General features: G+C 39.0%; 2 protein-coding genes and 1 long non-coding RNA gene across 3 annotated transcripts; 1 reads left to right on the forward strand and 2 right to left on the reverse strand.

The window, feature by feature from the left end:
• Positions 1-802: 802 nt before the first annotated feature.
• On the reverse strand, positions 803-4,870 carry irf8 (interferon regulatory factor 8). The gene is made up of 9 exons (XM_056372211.1): positions 4,765-4,870; positions 4,403-4,603; positions 3,753-3,936; positions 3,399-3,493; positions 3,083-3,140; positions 2,620-2,667; positions 2,078-2,470; positions 1,873-1,988; positions 803-1,709 (listed from the first exon to the last, which is right to left on the reverse strand). The coding sequence occupies exons 2-9, from the start codon at positions 4,571-4,573 to the stop codon at positions 1,518-1,520; spliced, it is 1,257 nt and encodes a 418-aa protein (XP_056228186.1). The 5' UTR covers positions 4,574-4,603; positions 4,765-4,870; the 3' UTR covers positions 803-1,517.
• Positions 4,871-5,025: 155 nt separating this feature from the next.
• Positions 5,026-15,087, forward strand: LOC130166579 (uncharacterized). Its single transcript, XR_008827165.1, has 3 exons — positions 5,026-5,165; positions 11,766-11,861; positions 14,705-15,087. It is a non-coding gene; the product is annotated as an uncharacterized LOC130166579 (long non-coding RNA).
• On the reverse strand, positions 7,074-19,114 carry dusp22a (dual specificity phosphatase 22a). The gene is made up of 7 exons (XM_056372223.1): positions 18,802-19,114; positions 17,699-17,732; positions 16,935-17,017; positions 16,184-16,233; positions 12,193-12,267; positions 11,733-11,904; positions 7,074-8,791 (listed from the first exon to the last, which is right to left on the reverse strand). The coding sequence occupies exons 1-7, from the start codon at positions 18,820-18,822 to the stop codon at positions 8,606-8,608; spliced, it is 621 nt and encodes a 206-aa protein (XP_056228198.1). The 5' UTR covers positions 18,823-19,114; the 3' UTR covers positions 7,074-8,605.
• Positions 19,115-19,737: the final 623 nt, after the last annotated feature.

Genomic DNA, 19,737 nt, shown 5'->3' on the forward strand with positions numbered 1-19,737 from the left:
CCTTCTTTTAGTTTCATGCAGTGTTTTGGTTTCATCATTCCTAAGCCGGAGTAATTAACAGCATGTGTTCATTCTAAATGACAGTCTCAGTAGTGGAGGAGTTCCCTGTAAGCAACAAAGTGCTTTGTTGTTACCACTGAGTTGACAAAACCACTGAGTGCCTTGCCTGACTTTCCTGATCAAGTCTTTTTTTTTCCAACTCATATTTTCAGTCAATTCTATAGTAATTTCACATTGTCCAAGACAATGTGAAACTTTAAGTTCATATCATATATTTTTTCTGTGAAATTTGCTTTAACCTCTTCACTCCCCCTGAAATTTGTATTTTGTGCAGCCAAGCGTTGTTCAAACCACAATATTTATATTTCAAATTCTAATCAAGGTGCTAAATATCTATCAAGATTCTTAATGAACTGGACTAAATTATTTTGGACATGTTGATGAAATTATGCATAAGTCATTTAGAACTTTCTATCTGGTGTCACGGTGCAGGCATTAAAACAGCATTGTAGATTTGAATGTTTCATCCATCAAGCGTGATATAAAGTCACTCAAGCCCTGAGGAAAGCAGACAGAAAATATGCTGTATAGCCTACACGGTGCACAATTACTTGTTTTTAAATGTTGTAGATTTCCTGTCTAACATGCACCAGTGGTTTGTATTTAGGGAAAGTTAAGTAACAGGTACTTGTATGAGGATGATAATTCACCATAAAGTAGTATAAATGTAGAGAATAGTTCCAAACAAGATGACTATAGTGATTGAAATGACTAGATTGTCAAAAATCCAAGAAGGCTATAGTATGCTTTAGACGTTTTTTAGAGCAATTTAATAATAATTCAACAGTCAAAATCAATCCATATAAAAATATGATTATATCATGACAAAGACGTGTATACTTCAGTACAAACATAATTTTATTAGAAAGTTTATAAAAATTTATGACATAAAGGTCAAGTAAAACTGATAGTAAAACCTATCTGTAATATAATGCCACATTGCATCTTAAATTCCATGCAGTTTTTATAAACTCATGTAAAGATTTATTATTTACTGTAAAAATATAACAATATCTGAGAAAAATTTCCATTTGTTCTGGTCATAAGGTCATCACATTAGGAACTGACTCAAGTGCAAAAACAACAGCATAGAAGATGACGCACACTGTGATAAACTGCAGTTGTGAGAACTAAGTTGCCTAAATTATCATACTGTAGAGAGACTAGAGAGACTTTTCATTAAAGTATTTAAAGACATAGAAGATTTGTTACAATAGGCACCAGAATATATAAACATACTTATATACAAATATTAGGGACATGCTAATATCGAGCTGCAGCCTTACTATAAGAGATTTGCTCTTCCTTATCTTTATGTCTCCACTTAGACTGTTATGAATTTAAACAGTCCAAACCGATGGTGATAATGGCTTTTACGTGAATTCACCTTGTCAGTGTATGTCAGGAAAATCGGGAATGTCCCTAATATGTTGTACATTTTGTCTAGTACATGCTGTTCAGGCTGTGATAGGCATGTTGTCCCTGTAGCAGGCTGACCTCTGGGGTCCAGTGTAGCTGCACAGGTCCTGGTAGATGCGGGCCATCTGGTCACTGGCATCAGACATATCCAGGTTTGGGTTGTTGCAGTAAGGCTGGGAGCGGCGCATGTTCACTGCCTCCAGCAGGTGCTGGCAATTCACCATAGAGATCTGCCAAAAGGAGAGAGGCGTTTTTATTTAGATTGATTTGTCTTTTTCGTGTCTTGGTGTCAAGACTGCAAATTTTAAGTGGAAAAAAAAACAACTGATATTTATGCTTCTCAATCAGTCAAATGTTTGAGTGAGACACATGTTATGACTTGACTGGTCTTACCTGCACAATGACCAGTTTGCTCTTAGCATTGTTGAGATCATGGAGCTCCTCTCCAAAACACAGAGTTATTGTCGGATCAGGAGCAGGAAACTGACCCTCCTGGTATAGCTGCATGGCTGGAACAAAAAAAAAAAAGTGAACAGCTGTTCAAACAACGAGTTTTGCATTGATTTTGACTCTTCTGAGCTTTCAAATATTGGCTTACCTTGAAGAAACCTTCCTGTGTCAAAGATCTTAACTACAGCATCCCTCTCAAGTTTACAAGGCATGGGGCTGTATTGTGAGCCCACTTCTCCCAGCCCGCTCCAGAAGACACGGCTCTGACACAGCCTTTTGATGAAGATGCCCTCCTGGTTAGCACGGACCAGCACACCTCTCTCCAGGTGGCCCAGGAGCTTGCGTGTAACATGGCGCTGGCGGTCGTACTCGATGAGCTCAGCAGGGGGAAAATGAACACTCTGCATGCTGTCTGAACTGTAGAGGGAGCCACGACCCAGGTGCTGTTGTGGGGAAATCCTGCAGCCTTCAGGATGAGAAACCAGTGTGTTCTGCATTAGCTTTCCTCCATAGTAGAAACTGATCATCATTTGGGAGAAAGCTGGAGAGGAGAACATGTAAAAGAATAAGTGCAAAGGTTACACAAATAATGATACAAAGTATATACCCTGCATGTTATACTACATTTGTTCCGTTATAAGTAGCAATGCTTAACTATAGATCTAATGTTATTATGACATAAATAAATACCTGAGCTGATAGTGCCTGATGGCAAGGGGTCTTGATGCAGTGGGAAAGCTGTGAATAACAGGAGGAGGAGGAACAGGTGAGGGAAGGGTCTTTTTGACACACTGGACACGACCACAATGTCATGTCATTATTTTGCTGCATCATCAGAAATACCATTTCACCAGCACAATCTCCCAAAGAAATAATCAACTTAGTCAGCAAAGTTCAACAGGATGTTAGTCAATACTTCCATTGCAGAATTCAACAGACAAGCAAATAACCTCTATTTAGCACCCACAGCTGTCACTGTGCTTTCCACTGTGGTTGTTCTCAAAGACATTAAAGCTCATCTCACGAAGACGGAACTAACAGTCTTTCTTGAGAGATGAGACAAAAGGCAGAGATGCCCGGACAACCATAGACCAACAACTGACAGAGCTGTGAAAAGCGAAATTTAATAAGTGGGTAGAAAAAGTTGTCTTACCATTGATGCTGCCTTGGGACCAGTATTCTGGACTGGCCTGGATGCTACAGCCTTCTTCCTGCAAAGTACAGCAACACAATGGGTTTTTGTCAACAAAGCGCCTTTGTGCACTTCATAAACATGAAGATCAAGTGGGAGTGTGTGTATGTGCTGTGCAGCAAGTGTTGGAGGAGACAGCAGAGTGTGGTCAGAAAGAAAAAATAACACAAAAGCTGAGTGACAATAAAAGCAAAGGGTGTGTAGAAACAGATGTGACAGCAGGCAGTGAGAGAGAGGTGAGAGAAAGTTATTGCTTTACAGTGAGAGGCAGTCTCACCTCTTTAATGAGCTCTTCTATTTCTGCAGGGCTGCAGTCAGTGATATCACCAGAGCTAGTGGTTGCTGCCATGGCCATCACTGAGCTTTTTCCATCTGTGGGTGAAAGAATAGCAAATTGTGATTCTTTTCATGGTACAAACAGTGGTTTTACCAGCTGCACTGTCTTTCATGATTCACATATTTTTTTGATACATTTTATTCTGGGACATGCAGTGTCTAATGATAATTTACAAAATAGCATTATGCAAAATTTCTGTTAAAGGTCATCATTACTGGCTTTCAAGACATCAGTGGTTCAAATGTCAAAGAAGACTAAAATAGAGACATAAAGGTCACAATAACATAAACTCACGCTTCTGCTCCTCCTCTGGTACAATGCGGTAAACTTTGTAGGGCTCAGAGATGTCCAGCTGCGACCTTTCTGTCACCTCCTCAAAGTCAGGACTTTTATTGAGGGCACAACGGAGCCTAGTCTTCCATGTGGCAGGCTCAGCCTTGTCCCCCTCCTTAAACTTGCCTTTAAACACAGCCCAGGCCTGTAGAAGGACAACTAAATATTAACTGTGGTACTGGAAAATATTGTAAAACTGGACACTTTAAAAAGAAACATAAGGCTAGTCTTCTTTTTCAGAAGAAAGAAAGAAAGAAAGAAAGAGTGGCAATTTCTTATTTAAGCTACAATTTTAGTGTGAGAATAACACTGAAGCTTTACTGGGCTATAGCTTTATTATTGTTTAAAAACTATATAAATGCATTCAATTTAGTTTAATTAAAAGTTTCTTATGCTAGGAATGAATCAAAACAAAGACATTTCAAAGCCTAGATGATCATTTCCATTTGGCCCCAAGAGAGCCAGACTTGAAGAAGCGCATTTCAGTCATATCCACCACGATGTATTATCAAGTTTTTGGTTCTACTTTGCAGCGCTACGTAAAACCAAAACTCTATATACACTAATCTTTAGTCATCTTTCCCCGGGACTACTCAAAAGTGCTGTCAAACCTTAAAAATGGATGCATCTACTTCTTGGTTGTAATCCTGTTTCCCTGCGTGTTTCCATGGAATGCGGAACATTGTGCGGCTCTCATCCTCCCACAGCAGCCCGGAGTACTGACCACTCTGGATCTGCTCCATCAGCCACTGCTTCAGTCTCCGACCTCCCGAGTTTGACATCTCGATGTTTTTGGATTTGTTTACTCGTACCTAAATGAGGAGGATATAATTCACTATATAAATTTTACTACTTACTTTAAAGATATGTTCAACTTTCAATATAACGATTAATCTTAAGTGAAGGTATTTCTTTAAATTGTATTCCACAACGTTCACCTATTAGAATATAAATCAAAAGTAAAAGCACTTACAGTTTGATAAAGATCTGAGCTCTTGGCCCTGTGTGTGTTATCCTGAGAGGCTTACAGATTTCTTACTCTTAGATTTTTTCAAGTGAGCTGTCACTGGCACATACCCATCAATTTTAATGCACTCCCTGCTATGAATGAAATAGCTGCGTCATTTTGACCAATGAGTGCGTCGAGCTTCAATCGGCCGGCCCATTGCGGAAGTGTGGTTCTCCTAACTCTCTGCATTTACAAGAAATGGCCTGACGCGATAATAGCAATAGTTTTACAGTGGCTGCCCACGCCGCGGAGACGTCCCGAAGAGTCACAAGTTAGTTTGCTTTGGGGGATTTCTCAGCTCCACACTAGAGTAAAGCGTCCCCTCCACACCCACTCAGCCTCATGACAAACCTTATACTGTGCAGGTAAAGTAGCATCTCGTCTGTGTTATGATGATGAAGGTTGATTCCAGTTAACCAAGTCCTCTGGGACATACTTGTCTTTTATCAAATAGACAAATATTACTATCAAATAGGAAGATACCATGGTCGGGGGATAGTAAGTATAACTCAATATGGTGAATAATAGGCTATTTGATATTAAGATCAAAGCGGGATTTACAGTGGACTAAATACAGATAAATGTTATTTTTCTATCCACCATCTTCATTGTTTTCTACCAGAAGCCCATGGGCCAAACGTTATGCTGTTAGCAATAAAAAAAAAATAAATAAAAAAAAGCTGTTGTTTTGACAGAGTCCTCCTCATTTACCCTTACTGTCTATCTACCATAATGTCATAACATTTCTGTAATATTCTGTTGGGCCTGATATAATGCTGAAATTAATAATCAATTCACTGATTACTCAATCGGCAGAAAATTAATGGTCAGATATCAAACATTCACCAGATACCACTTGTCTGTTGTGAGGATTTTCTGTTATTCCTTAGTCTTATGTGATAGTAAATTTATCATTTGGGAGTTTTAGTCCGTTTATCCAACAAAACAAGCGATTTGAAGACATCATCTTGGGGTTTAGAAACATGCAACAGACAATTTTCACCAAAGGATTAAGCCCATTAATCAAGAAAATAATCTGCAGATTAACAGACAATGAAAATAATTAGTCAGTTCCCTTGATAACATCCAGTGCCAAATAAAATTATAATAAAATAAAAAAGTATTTCTGTCTTCATCATTTGTTTGAAAAAAAGAAAGACCCGAAACAAGATTCATTGAACAAGTTCACCAGTTCTGTGCATCCACATCTGACAAACAAAAATACAAATCCACCAGTGACATTCAGTTCAGTTCAAGAAGCCCATTGTTAGCATTATTATACAAAACTGATAGTATGATAATTACACCAATTACACTGAACAGATTAAAGCCTGTTAATATTCCAACTTCATTCCCTTTCATTATTAACTTTTGCTAAATTTACAGGAAGCCTGACTTTATGCTTTCTGTTTGATTACAGAGTAAACACCACCTCTCTGGGTGCCCTTCCAGGATTTAGCCTGCCTGAGCATGCCTATATACATGGAAGGTACACACATAGGAAAGTCTGTACACAAGGTTTTTCCAGCTATGAAAGCTCAGAATAAGCACATATACTTCAGGTACTGGGAATATTATTATAATTTCAATTTAAGGTAATTTGTAAATTGCAATTTAGAAGCCAAACACTTGCGGTACACCGAGAGTGGAGTTAATGCAACCCCACTGGCCTCCCGACAGAAATCAGTTCCAAGGAAACAGGTAGTAGTGTATTTCCTGGTGAGTTTAATGAGGGTAAATTGATAGTCAGGCCTGGTACTTGTTTAAAAAGCATTTCTGTTCATTAGGCACCTTGTCTTGATGTGTCTCCTTAGCACTCAAACTGTGACAGTCATTTTAAGTTAACATTAAAATGACTGTGATCATGTTATTTTGGTAATTTTGTTTTATTATATGTAAAATGTTTGATATGTGAGATATACATTTAGATGTTTGATGACAAAGGACAAAAACATCAGAGAAGAACAAATTCTTATACACATTAAACTCACACTCACTCACATTGTTCGTTATTATCGTCTAGTAGTAACTGTCTATTTGCATGAAGCTGCACAGCCAGAGGCTTGTGGTATAGAGCAGCATCACCAGGTGATCTGCTGAGTAAAACCCAGAAACCTGAAAAAGAATAGAAAAACTATTCTGGGGTTTACTCAGTGCGGTTACCATGACACAAGCAGCTGATTTACAGGATAGCTGTGCTCTTCAATACTAGTTATGTATATGCTAATTTTCTCTACCCAGGATTTCTTTTATTTACACACAGACACACACCATGGTGTTGATAGTGCAGGTTTATTAGCATTTCTATATTTTTTGTCAATCACTGCATTTTATTATAAAACCAAAAAAAAAAAAAAACTCCATAAATACACAATTAAAAAAATTAACGTTACCCATGAATTTATAACACATATTCCCTCAAAATCAGTTTTGTCACAAAAAAGATAAAAAGATAAACCAGAGCTTCAGTAAAATCAGGAAGACGTGCAGAGGTCCTTCATATGTAGTTATAGTTTTACTCAGCAATACTTTATGTAGCCTCCCTGTTATGTATTACTTAAAGGAACCTTTTGCCAATTTTGAAACTTACTCCATATATTTCTCTTAGATGCATGTCTCTAAATGGCCATGATATGAATCAGTGCACAGTTTGTTAACAAATGGCAGCCCTGGCTTATCTGATATCAGTTGCCAGGTTAGGGTTAACTGCTGCTCTGCCTGATAAGAGATACATCAGCAGCAGTTTTGTTAGCTGGGACAAAGAGCTTTTCCTCCCCGGCTATCTGCCAATGTTAACTGATATCAAGTCACTATGTTCCACTGTGGATTGTTGGTGACGGATTCTGTTGCAGACACGGGTACATATAGTGTACACACAGTATGAAAGGACCCAAATAAAACAAAAAGTACCAACTACACTGAAAGAACAACATTCAACTGGGTGTAAACAAATGTTGTTTACTACGTGGGCAGTGATGTGCAACAGTAATATATTTATTGTAACATCTGTAAGTGGCCAGCATCATTGTTTTGTTATTGTGTATCTTACTGGTGCATGCAATGTTAATCGTGTCTACACATTTGACAAGCAGTAGCGCTTGTTTCAGTGGGAGGTACGTTATTTCTATATGCATTAAGTTTATGCTGATAGCCTGACAAGCATGCTTACTTCCAAAGCTGCAGTGTTGATCAAAGAGTTTACTATTCAGAGCGTGGACAGGACTGCAAACTGGTACACGTCAGAATTACAGGTCAGAATAATTGCAGTCAAAGTAGTTGTAGATTTGTGAATTTCGTTGTCAGGGTAAAGAGGGGTCATCCTCATAATTAGATACAAAATGTTCCTTTAAGACAGCATTTATCCGTCACATCTTTAAGGCTAACAAGCTGGACATTGACAGTGTAAAGTGACCACATGGAAGTATGGTGTATTCATCATGGCTAAGGTGCTGAGGTGTTTAGAGTAAGGCGTCTGTGAGCACCGATACCCCTGTTGTGGCTGTACACTTTAAGGGAGCATGGGAGGTACTGGTAGTGAATAGAGTCAGTAGCCCAATTCTAAATCAACCTCCACTGCTTGAAAATGACTATGATGCAAAAAAAAGTAATGTAAAAAAAAAAAAAAAAAAAAAAAGGCTTGGCTTATAAGGGGGCATTTGTTTCATCTTATGCTTTCAGTGTTATACAAAGGCCTTAAAGTTGGATATAACTTAAAGGTTGATTTGGAATTGAGTACAGAATATCAGCTACTGCCATTTCCAGACAGAATTGGGCAGGACTTTAGCATTGGCCAGAGGCCGTTGTTTCAGGTGCTACCTTCAGGATCATCAGAGTTAGACGGCAGAGCACCTACACCCTGATTTATCCAGCGCTGGTCTGCTCCTCTCCTCTGGCTCGCCTGTTGTTCTGTGTACTGGCTCAGCAGGGCCCCCACCTGCTCCTGGTCATTGAATGGACTGGGACGGAAACTGGACTTTAACCATGCTCGGTACTGGGGACAAGAGGACAGACAAAAAAAACTGTTAACTGTATGTCATTAAATAATAATCCACGTATTCAGTTTCTTCCTGGTAAGACATTATAAATAGAATGAATGGCCTGCACTGGACGAAAGGGCAGGACAGAGAGCTTTTGATGAAACACTTCTCAGGAAATACCTGCATACATTCCTGCTCACAGTCACCTGGGACCCTCATTCCTCTTACACTCCCATTTTGGTTTAAGGAAAATCTCCTCTTTAAAAATACTCAACTTGTGTGCGTATTTTCATCATCTTGGAAATTTATGGCACATAATAGTTCATATTTCAGTCCTGTTGATCTGTTGTCTCTTATAGCAAGTACAATCCGACAGGATACATTCAAGTTGCCCAATCAGATGGTCAACAAGTCTGCTGATGACAACGTAGTATGTCACAAGTCGTCAAGTGTTATGATTGGACTGCCTGGTTAAACTAAGTTGGTTCAAAAATGTAACAAAATTCTATAAATAAGAAGAGCAAGGTTCAAGGTTCTCAGTCACTGTAAAATCGCCAACCAAAGGTGCCACATGAGCACTTGGCCAAATGCCTCAATATAATGAACCTAATACTGCAAATCTGTAAGGTTTGAAATCAACTGACAAGTTGACACCATGTGGGCATGTGTGAAAGTATTTTGGGTGCAGTGTTTTAAATCTGCACGGCATTTTCATTTTCATTTTGAGCTTGTCACATAAATTAATTTTCCAGTTTTTCCAGTTTTCCACTTGGAAAAACTTTTGCTTATAACACAGAAGTGTTAAGATCATTTACAGCTGCAAAGCTTTCAGCAGGTGTTAGTAATGGCTTTTGAAGAAACAAGTATACAGTATGAATTGTGTGTAAAAGTAGTTAAATATTATGACATTTATTGTCACAAGAACTGCATTTTCAATGTTGTTTCAGAGACAGCAGCTGGTCCAAATTACGAGGAACTGCAATTTTTCAAATGATGTTCAGGAATTATTAACTACTTTATGCAATATCTTATTCTTTACGAAATACAACAAAGTGAAAGTCACCCTGAAAGTAATACATTCATCTTCCTAAAATTAGTATTCTCACTGGCAACCTAAAAGACAAAACAGTAGAGCACTGACTCATAGGATCAAGACAACAGGCATAGTGAATTAACATTACAAATGCACAGCATAAAGATAACACATCAGTAATTAGACTAATATCAGACGTTGCTCAAGAGTCTGCTAACTACAACTGTGTCATCTTGAAAAAGAAAATGAATCTTGTCAGAAGCCATAAAGTCCTTTCGAGCATGCCACATTTAAACTGAAAATGAAATGAAATGAAAACATAAAAACTGATGTCAAATGTACCAAAATGTAAATGTGATGGAATTACAATAGGGAATTTGTCCTGTTAGAGTTGAAGTCATAACTTTAAAGTTGAAACAAAAGCTTGAGTTCCAGCCGACAGGCTAAGGTTCATACAATGACACTGACATTGGGCAAGGCACAAAACTTTTTGATTCTTTCAAAAGATTGGATGTGCACTACAATATATTTCACGCGCCTTGTCACTGTGATCTTGTTGTAGTAAACAGTGTTGTTACAGCTGCATTAGTAACAAAACGACACCATCGTCTTGAGGATTCCTCACTTTCTATTTGAGGCTGATGTGGGAAAAGCACAAATACAAAAAACCTATTTCCCTTAAAATCCTCGAAATCAGTGCAAGATCTACAAACAATGAGCTTTTTTTTTTTCAGCCATGTTATGTTGCAAGGTGCTGACAGTAATGCTTAACACGTGATGAGCAGTACCAAGCTGATGCAATCCCAGCAACCCCCCTGCAGTTCCCCTTCTCTACTCAATGGTTAGGGTTAACCATTGTCTTTGTCAATGTCTTTAAGGCTTGAACCAGCATTTTAATGCAAGGATGTGTGCACCTGTCATATGCTCAGTTACACCACTTGACATATTCTCTGTATGGAAAAAAAATGCTCCAAACCAGATTGGAAATAAAACCAGGAAGTTTAAACCACTTAATATTTTCCTATAAGTGGTAATATTCTTCAAAGTGAATGCAGACAAATCAAAACTATGAGCATTATAGGGCAGGTCTTTGTCTCCAAGAGAGCAGGATCATGGATTATGTACTGTAAAAAGCTCCTCACCTGTCAAATAACCACCTTATTCCCACAAAACTGAGGGTTAACGTGACAAATAAAACCCTCATATTACAGAAGTGAGAAGTCAAAATTTGCATTTCACAGGACAATGCCCTCTAAGTTATAATAGAAGAGGACTAGGACCACTTACTGAGTTCTAATTTAAATATAAGAATTCATATGAATTATTAGATTTTTTTCATATACAATGAATAATGAATAATACGAACCATACACAAACAAAGTAGGATTCAGAAATTTTACTGATTGCATATCTGATTCAAAACTTTTTTTTTTATTTGCACAGAGGTCTCCTGATGTGATGTGAGGTTTGATGCCCTCTGCCGTTGCTGTTTAGTGTGTGGCTGCAGTTAAGAATCTCAGAAATTCCAGTAGTCATAGAGTTGATGGCTTACTGTTTGTTGTTATACAAACAATAATAAAAACATTACACAGAAACAATCACATTTGAGACAGTCCACCGCAACTGCCAGGTATATCACGTTCCATGACAACAAGTGAGCCACAATGAACGGTTGTGAGGTTAACCACGGCCTGCCTGTGCAGTGTGATGGCTATATTCATCATATCCTGTGAGTTCCTGTGCATGTCTAAGCGCCTTTGAATCACCAGCAACAGCACATAACACGCAAACGCATTAGTGTGTTAACATAACGTAAAGCTACTGATAGGACATGTCATTGAGGAAAAAAAGTGGCCTGAATGTTTTCCGTAGGTATTGTGTGTATGTATTCATCATATCTTTGTGTTCCTTTGTGTGTCTACCTCTGAGACTTGTGTCGTCTGATACTCCTGCAGCTGCTGCTGGAAGCCATAGTTTGGGCCAACAAAAGAGCGAACAGCCTTGACAGCGGACAGACAATCTTCCCAGCTGTGGTGTGTGACAGTCATCAGGTAGGCCACCACCATGGTAGTGCTGCGGGACACACCTGCAAGGCTACATCAACACAAAGGACATTTGGCCGGTTTGGTCATTATCATTAACCTGCTGGGTGTTTCACACACGTTATTTCTTGCTGGGAATAGGTAAATAACAGAACAGGTACTGAATGCTTCTCAAATTGCATCTTCATTCACGGTATAGGATAAATGTTATATGGAAATGCTGACTTGTTCTTGTCAGGCTTGTTTTTGGTTCTATCCTTGTTGGCATGCTTTCATGAAAGCCTACATCCACAGTAAATATGCCAATAAGGAGGTGGTTGCTGCTTAGATAAAAACCTACCAGTGAACAAGACAAGAGCCACCATTCAAGCGACATTCATGGATGAAGCTGATGCACTCTTTAAAATGCTGTAGTCTGGAAAGAAAGAAACACACAGACAAAAACACAACAACTTATTATATTATTAACTACTTTCAAATTCTGACAAAACTGATGTAGCACACATTATTCTGTGGTATGCAGTATGAGATATAGAAACAAATGTTTTGAATCAAGAATAACATTATTCCTCTCTCACTCATCAAATCAGGAAACCAGCCTGCTTTTTCTCAGGTAGAGTGGTATAAAGGTTTTACAGCTAAAAATACAGTACACATTATAGGATATGAGAAAGGACACCTTGAACTGAAACTCGAGCCCCTAACTGTGTGTTACAAATTTGTTGCTGAAACTGTGTCAACATGATACTGTTCTGATTTTGACTGTAGAAACTGCAGGTAAGCCTCAAATATACTCCCATAATGTGGCAGTTATTTTTGATAGATTTTTATTTGTTCTAAGGAACCAACGTGTTGCAGATTAGTGATCTTTCTTTCAGCTACTCCAACTAATCATGTGAGAAAAAGGTCGGTCAGCTCAAGCAAAGCTTGTGGTAGACCAGAGCACAGACAGTAGCAACAGACAAGGGAAGTAAATGTCCTCGTTTTTGTCTATCTGCAAAATTACATTGGTTTTCAGCATTAATTTATTCTGTCTAAAAATGACCATGTGAATCATTTGGACTTTACATCAAAAACACAGCAATGGTCCTGGCTAATGGTGGACCATGAATGTTTACATTACACCCTCCATACGTAAAAGTTATGACTCACACAGAGGCTGTCAGATAGGCATCTCAAAGATACAGGCCAACTAAGAAATCCTAAAAACACGAACTCTATTGTACCCCAACCAAAAAATACAAATAAACAACAAAAGCTGTGTAATATAAAAGGTCACAGAAATCCTCAGAATGTGAGTCTTCTTTGAAATAAAAATGAACATAAAGCAGCACAATGTAGTGCAACTGCTCCTCAAATATCCTACTTGTTCACTGTCAGGAAACACTGATGGTGTTTTGCATAGTCAAGAACTGCTTGGCTGATAGCACTGTCTCCTGAGGAGCAGATGCTGGTTACTCAATAGCAGACAGAATAACAGACTGGGGCTAAAATAGATTGACTGCCACTTTTCTTTTTTCCTCCTTCCTGAGATCCAAACTCCTCTTTAAAAGATGTCTCCTCAGCACTTTGTTCTGTCTTCCTAGCAAAGAGGTTTCCGGCCGTCTTGTTTAATATGCAGAAAATTACCTTGTGACAAAGATTTGAGGTTTTTAACCAGCTGAATCAAGAGTGAAACTAAATAAGCTGTTGACCTATAGTATATCCAGAGTGCTTATGTAATTCTATGATATGGTGAAATTGTATTTGATATAATTGCATCAGTATGCATAAGAAATCATTTTTGAAAACAAAAAATATACCACAAAATACACTATGGTGGACGTATGCACTCCTTGCACAAATCCACATCACATTTTGAAAATGTTTGATGCAAATCAGTTTACACCTTCATGGGTCAGTGCACACTGTACATTAAAAACATAGCATACTTTTCATGAGAATGTTCACAAAAAAGGGGAACACCAGGCCTTCCACAAACATGAACATGTGTATGTTAGCAGCTATTAAAATCAACGGCTAAGGCAATTCCAATGAAATATTTTAAGCTGACATCACATCAGGTGTCAGTTCTACAATAACCTTGACAATATCAATGACAATGGTGACCAAGTCGGCCTTGATATCCCAGCTACTTGTTACTGACATTTAACCTTTGTTAGGCTGCTCGTCATCCACTGCACACCTGACAATCATAGAGATGGATGTTTCTGAGGCCCTGACTGGAAACTTTTGTTTTATCTAATAAATTTTGTGAGAGTTTTTCCTTGTTTTCATAAGGGTTTAAGGTTGGCTGTCATTTTAGTTGTCATTTTCAGGTTACTTTTTGTTATATGGTAAGTGATAAAGCCAATTGAGACCGTAACTGCGATTTAGGGCACACAAATGACCCCGACTTCCTGACATCCATCCCAAAGTGCAGTTATAAGGGCTTCATGAAATTTTAAGGGTGTTCAGACAGTTTCAAACCACTACAGTTGCCCCAAAAAATGCAGAGCCTTTGTGAGAGAGATGGTCTCTGCTCTTGGACCTTACAAATGGGAGGAGCAATCAGACCTGGCTAGAGGGGCCCCTAGCTGGTGGCGAGCATGGTGGGGCGGCAGTTGGCCTCACCACTCCCGTCAGTCAGACCAGTGATTGTGACAGAAGGGGTTTATTAAAGCACTGGGTGGTCGAGGCCAACAGCCAGATGTCACATGAAGGTTTCCTTCCTCTGCTGCCTGAGGGAAGGACGCTTGATTGCGACAGTGGAGGTCAGACACCTCCAACCCAAACCAATCAGCAATAACCAACTGAACATTAAACCTCAAATCTCATTAATTTTAACCCGGCTCTACTTTCTTGTTTCACAGGTCTACAGCAACAACAACTTCAATGACTGCAGGGCTCAAAGTCACCCTCAGAGTTAGTCTCCCCATCCAGGCCAATAACCCCAACATTTTGCCAGAATATTCATATCTACTCTACTCTGGATCAGTTTACAGTCTGAGTCTCCTGGTCATGGTGGATTGGCCTTACAGACACGAAGGATCAGCCTGCATTCAAGCAAGCAATGTGTCACACATTTGTCTACTATGTTGTCAGAAGGTTAATTGATCATCCTGCATTAAAAATTTCCCCCACTTTTCCTTTGTCTTTCTCCCCATTTTAGCATGGCAAATTCCCTTATTGTACAGTCTTTGTCTCCGCAGATTTCGCTGTTGAGCTCTCAATGGTATAGAGAGCAATGTGCTTCCAATAAACATGGTGTCAACAGCAGTTTTTTACCTGCCAATAAGGAACATAATGTATCGGAGGTCTATGCAGCTCCCTCCGAGAGCCCACCTCCGTCTGTGCAGGAGCTCCGACCAACCAGTAGAAGGCACTGGTGCAGCAACAATGACATAAACCCTCACCAGCTCCAGTACTGTTTTAAAAGTGGGTCGTCTGCAGGGGTCGCAAGACATGACAGTGCTCTTTTGCACTAATGCTCAATCTGCAACCTGTGATTGATTTTTCTGTTTTGTGGCCTTAACCCATGTCAAGAGATTAATCCAGAATGACTACAGCTAGTGTTGCATGAGGCCAAAGATCCTACATAGAAATCAACACAGATGCTATGACTAATGTGTTATGTTGGCAATCGCTGCAAGGGTGGAGGGACAGCTCATAACTCTTTCAACACTGAGTCTGCCTCCTAATGAGCAACGACATACTGAACACACATCTCTCTCTTTCGCCTTCTCTTTCCTTCTCCCTCTCCGCGTCTCTCCCTCCCTCTCTCTCTCTCGCTGTCTCTCACACACACACACACACACAGATATATACTGTACATATAAACACAAAAAGTAAAAACTGTTATTACCACTCAAAATTTAGGATCATTATAGGATTAATTCTTCACTTCATATATCTATAAGTCAGGAACATATATATAATATATAAACTTAAATAATCTAAGAGCTACTGGTCACTTCACCCTCTGATATACTACTTAAATTTAGACAAAGTATAAATTCAGCAAGTAGTTAATGTCTGAAAATTACCAACAGAAACGTGCAATTATGAAAAAAAATTATTCAGTCAGTTTTTTGTCAAAACTTGACAAATCTTTATATAATCTTTGTAAAGGTTTGCGTGGTTGTCATACTCTGGGAACACATCTGGTGAGTGACAGTGTTGAAACCATACTGCATGACTCATCATGGTTTCAGAAATTCACATGGAGAAGGACATTTTAAATGTGAGGTATAAGCAGTACTAGTTAGTCTAAAAGCCTGTGTGTGGTGTGTGTGTGTGTGTGTGTGTGTGTGTGTGTGTGTGTGTGTGTGTGCGTGTGTGTGTTTACTCACAGATTCTGGCTGGAAGCATCAGCTGCATGAATACAAAGGTACGTCATGTCCTGAAAAACATATATGAAAAACTATATAAGCACTGAAACAAAATTCAAGAAAATAGAACATGCATGTTATATCTGAATCTAACCTCTAAATCCTCAATTATATGTATATTAGTGGCAAAAATTATGGCCCAAGTCATTTTTACAGATGAGTCTGGCAAACAGAGAAATTTCTTATCTAAATGAGCAGTTTACTGTGAATGCTTTCTGTTGTTTAGCATTATTTAAATAATTATGGAGTTAAAAATTATTTTTCACTGTTCAAGACAAACACACTTAAATTTCCCATCACCTGGATAAGCCATGGAGAATATGTTGTAGATCTTGCTAGTGCATACTGGACAGCAAGGCCCTCTGTAACAAATCACTACTATACACAACTAAATTAAACATTTATTGTCCCTATCTCTGGTAATTACACCAGATTTCAGTGGCTTAAGAATCTTCACATGGTTTCTGATATTATTAGTACATGTCCCTAAAAAGCTCATCAGTGCGCACTTGAACAGTCCATCTCAGACACACAAGTCTCTTGCTCCAACCATAACTCATCACCACCCCCAGCTGGCTGACAGGACACATCACATTATTAAAGAGACATGCACAATCATACCAAAATTTTCTCAGAAAGTACTGGTTTGATTCATAACAACCTTTCATGAACACATCGCAAAAACACCAGCCAACCTGGAATGTCCACTAACCTCAAACACAGGCTTAGCATTGTTGTACACAGACAGGATGTGGGTGATGCCATTCTTAGACAGACTTTCTCTGTTTTCTGCATCTGGGACAAGGAGAGAGAGGAATATATCACACCAACCAAACACAACAACAAATCAGACCAGTTACTCTATAGTAAGCTGTTACAGAAGCAGGTCTGTGAGCTGTTTACTGTCCTGCAACATCATTTGGCACCGTTAAGCCTGTGGTCACTTGCTCCCGTCACTTGAACTAATTTTAGCCACTATGTTTGTGCCATCATGTAGAGACATAATCATGCTGCTAAAGTTAGAAATCTGCGAACGCCACATTAGCTGGGAAGGAGTTGTTACAGGCCAGGGAATGATATACTAAACACTTTTAATTCTTATTCCATGTGAAGTAACACTCCCTTGCTTCTTAATTATTTTTTGTAAATGAGGCTTTTACATCTTTTTGCAATCTATGCTTGACAGAGGAGCAACTTTCAGTTTCAAAATCTGATGTTTGATAGCTAAGACCATATGCTATAAATATACTGTATAAGACAATATTTAAATTGAAAATCTTTCACAGTAAATAAGACCAAAATGTATGTTTAAGAATACTGATTGTAAAGGGCTGCAATATTCTACTGTGTCAACCCCTATCATTGAACTATCATTGGGACGTTCTGCCTTTTTTGCGGAAAACCTGGCCTGACCCAGCTCTGCTGTTTACGTCAAACTTAGAAACATCAAATCAATTTACATCATGATTGTCTTACCTCTTATATTCCCAAGGTAGAGCCCGTCGACAACCTGTGAAGCAGCAGTCACAGACATGTTGCATTCAGGTTAGATATTCATTACACTCCAGCTTCAAAAAATTTACTTGAAAGGAACAAATGTCGTGGGTTGAGCCAGATTGGATTTAAGGCTTAAGACTTAAGAACCAAGTACCAGCAAAGCAAGCATTCCCTGTAGCCATACAAGGCCTGATGCAACGATGCATGATTATCAGCACAAAGTGATGAGCGACAAGCAGTTACTGAGCGATGCTGTACAACTGTGGTACTAGTACCATGAGGCAGTAGTTGCCTAATGACTATTAAGCACTGGATTCACACTAATAAAATGTAAAACCAACACAGCCTGCACATTTTCTTTTGCAATTAAGAATGGAAATACAAATGCTTATGAAAAGCTTTTTTAATATGAAATTAAAATTCACTGGTCTTACTTAACAGACTGTGGTTTCCAACACAAATTTTGCTGTTTGAGTTTCACATTGTATTGACTAACTACACTGGGTATTTGTTTTATTTGGCATGTAAGCAGTTAACCTTTAGCCATCGTTTGGAAAGTAAATGCCACAGTATCATAATACAAATGTAGAGCAAAATTTAAATGAAGTCTGACAATGTAATAATCTATTGATGTGACCTCGGAGCCTCATTAGAAGGTTAGAGGACTAGGTCGGCAACTCAGCTGGATTGATTCAGTGCCTTCCTCCTGGGCACTTCAGTAAAAACCAAGCCTCCCAGTTGTGCCTCTGATACAGGTTGAAACCAGCTGCTTTTAAATGTCGCCGGATCTCAACCTTGAGGCAGCCTAAATCTTGGTTTTAGCTGTTGACACATTATTGAAACAATGAAAACGCAAGCTGTGTGCGGCTCTAAAAACTTCTGAGCTTAGTATCCAGCATGCATCGGATTCATTTACACTGCCTATCGCACAGTATCAATGCGAGACAGAGCAAAACATGTGACGTGATTGATTAACGTAGTTGAATCAGGCGTCTACCGGGGTAGACTTTGTGGAGTTTTACCACAAAACAGCCACTGACAACAACATAACACCAGAACAAAAACACTTAAGCAAAGCCTACCTTATTCATTCCATTGCCCATGATGACCCTGAACCAGCCTCCGATGAGCTGCAGCACTTTAATATGTGGAGCTGCTAGGTTATGTTTGCATGGACTTTGAATCCAAAACGCGACGCTGGAATGACCGACTTCCAACTCACCAAACAGTGGGAAAAACCTTCACTTCAGTCGCTATGTTTGCCTGTTATTCGACAACATTATGAAGTTCCACTACCGTACCTAAAACAATAATGTTATTAATTCGGCACCAACAACAGTTCCGTCATGCTGTGTCGTCTTCCGGATTGTTTTGACGTGAAACAACTGCAGCTGCGGCTTCATCCGGTAAGTGACATCATCACAGCATGCCGCCGTCGGCTCAGCTGTACTTTGTCCCAGCCTTCACCTTCATGCTCACACAGCTTCAGTGCAATGTCCAACAATTAACAATGTAGGATTTAGACATATGCATCATGAACCTCCAAATCCTTTATGACATAGTTACATTGCTAATACCCCATATGGAAACTGAGAACCATTATACATATTAAATTAATCCATAAAATGAGCAAAAAGTCGATCCCTCCTGTAATCCTGGGTTTATCCTAACTACCCACCCGAGCCCCCACATACTTGTTTCGAGTCCATGCAATGTTGCTATGCAACAATTACAAGAATAATTTGGGCCGTCAGTACCACAAAGTGTACCCCTAGTGTCAATGACAAAATATTATGCTTCCATAAACCTACAAATGTGAACCTTTGATTTTAAGTACTACCACGACCTTAGACCTAGTTCTGTAATCCCCTTCAGATGATCACATGGGCAGATTTGTTCAGAAAATTGTCAGGGCAGAAAAAATATTTTAAAAGCCTACTGTTAACAATTTCTTGGTAGGTGTTTAAAGTCTATTTTTTATTTTAATATTTTCTATGACCAAAGTCACAATGACAAAC

Source organism: Seriola aureovittata, chromosome 1, assembly GCF_021018895.1.
Source record: "Seriola aureovittata isolate HTS-2021-v1 ecotype China chromosome 1, ASM2101889v1, whole genome shotgun sequence".
Classification (NCBI taxonomy): Eukaryota; Metazoa; Chordata; class Actinopteri; order Carangiformes; family Carangidae; genus Seriola; species Seriola aureovittata.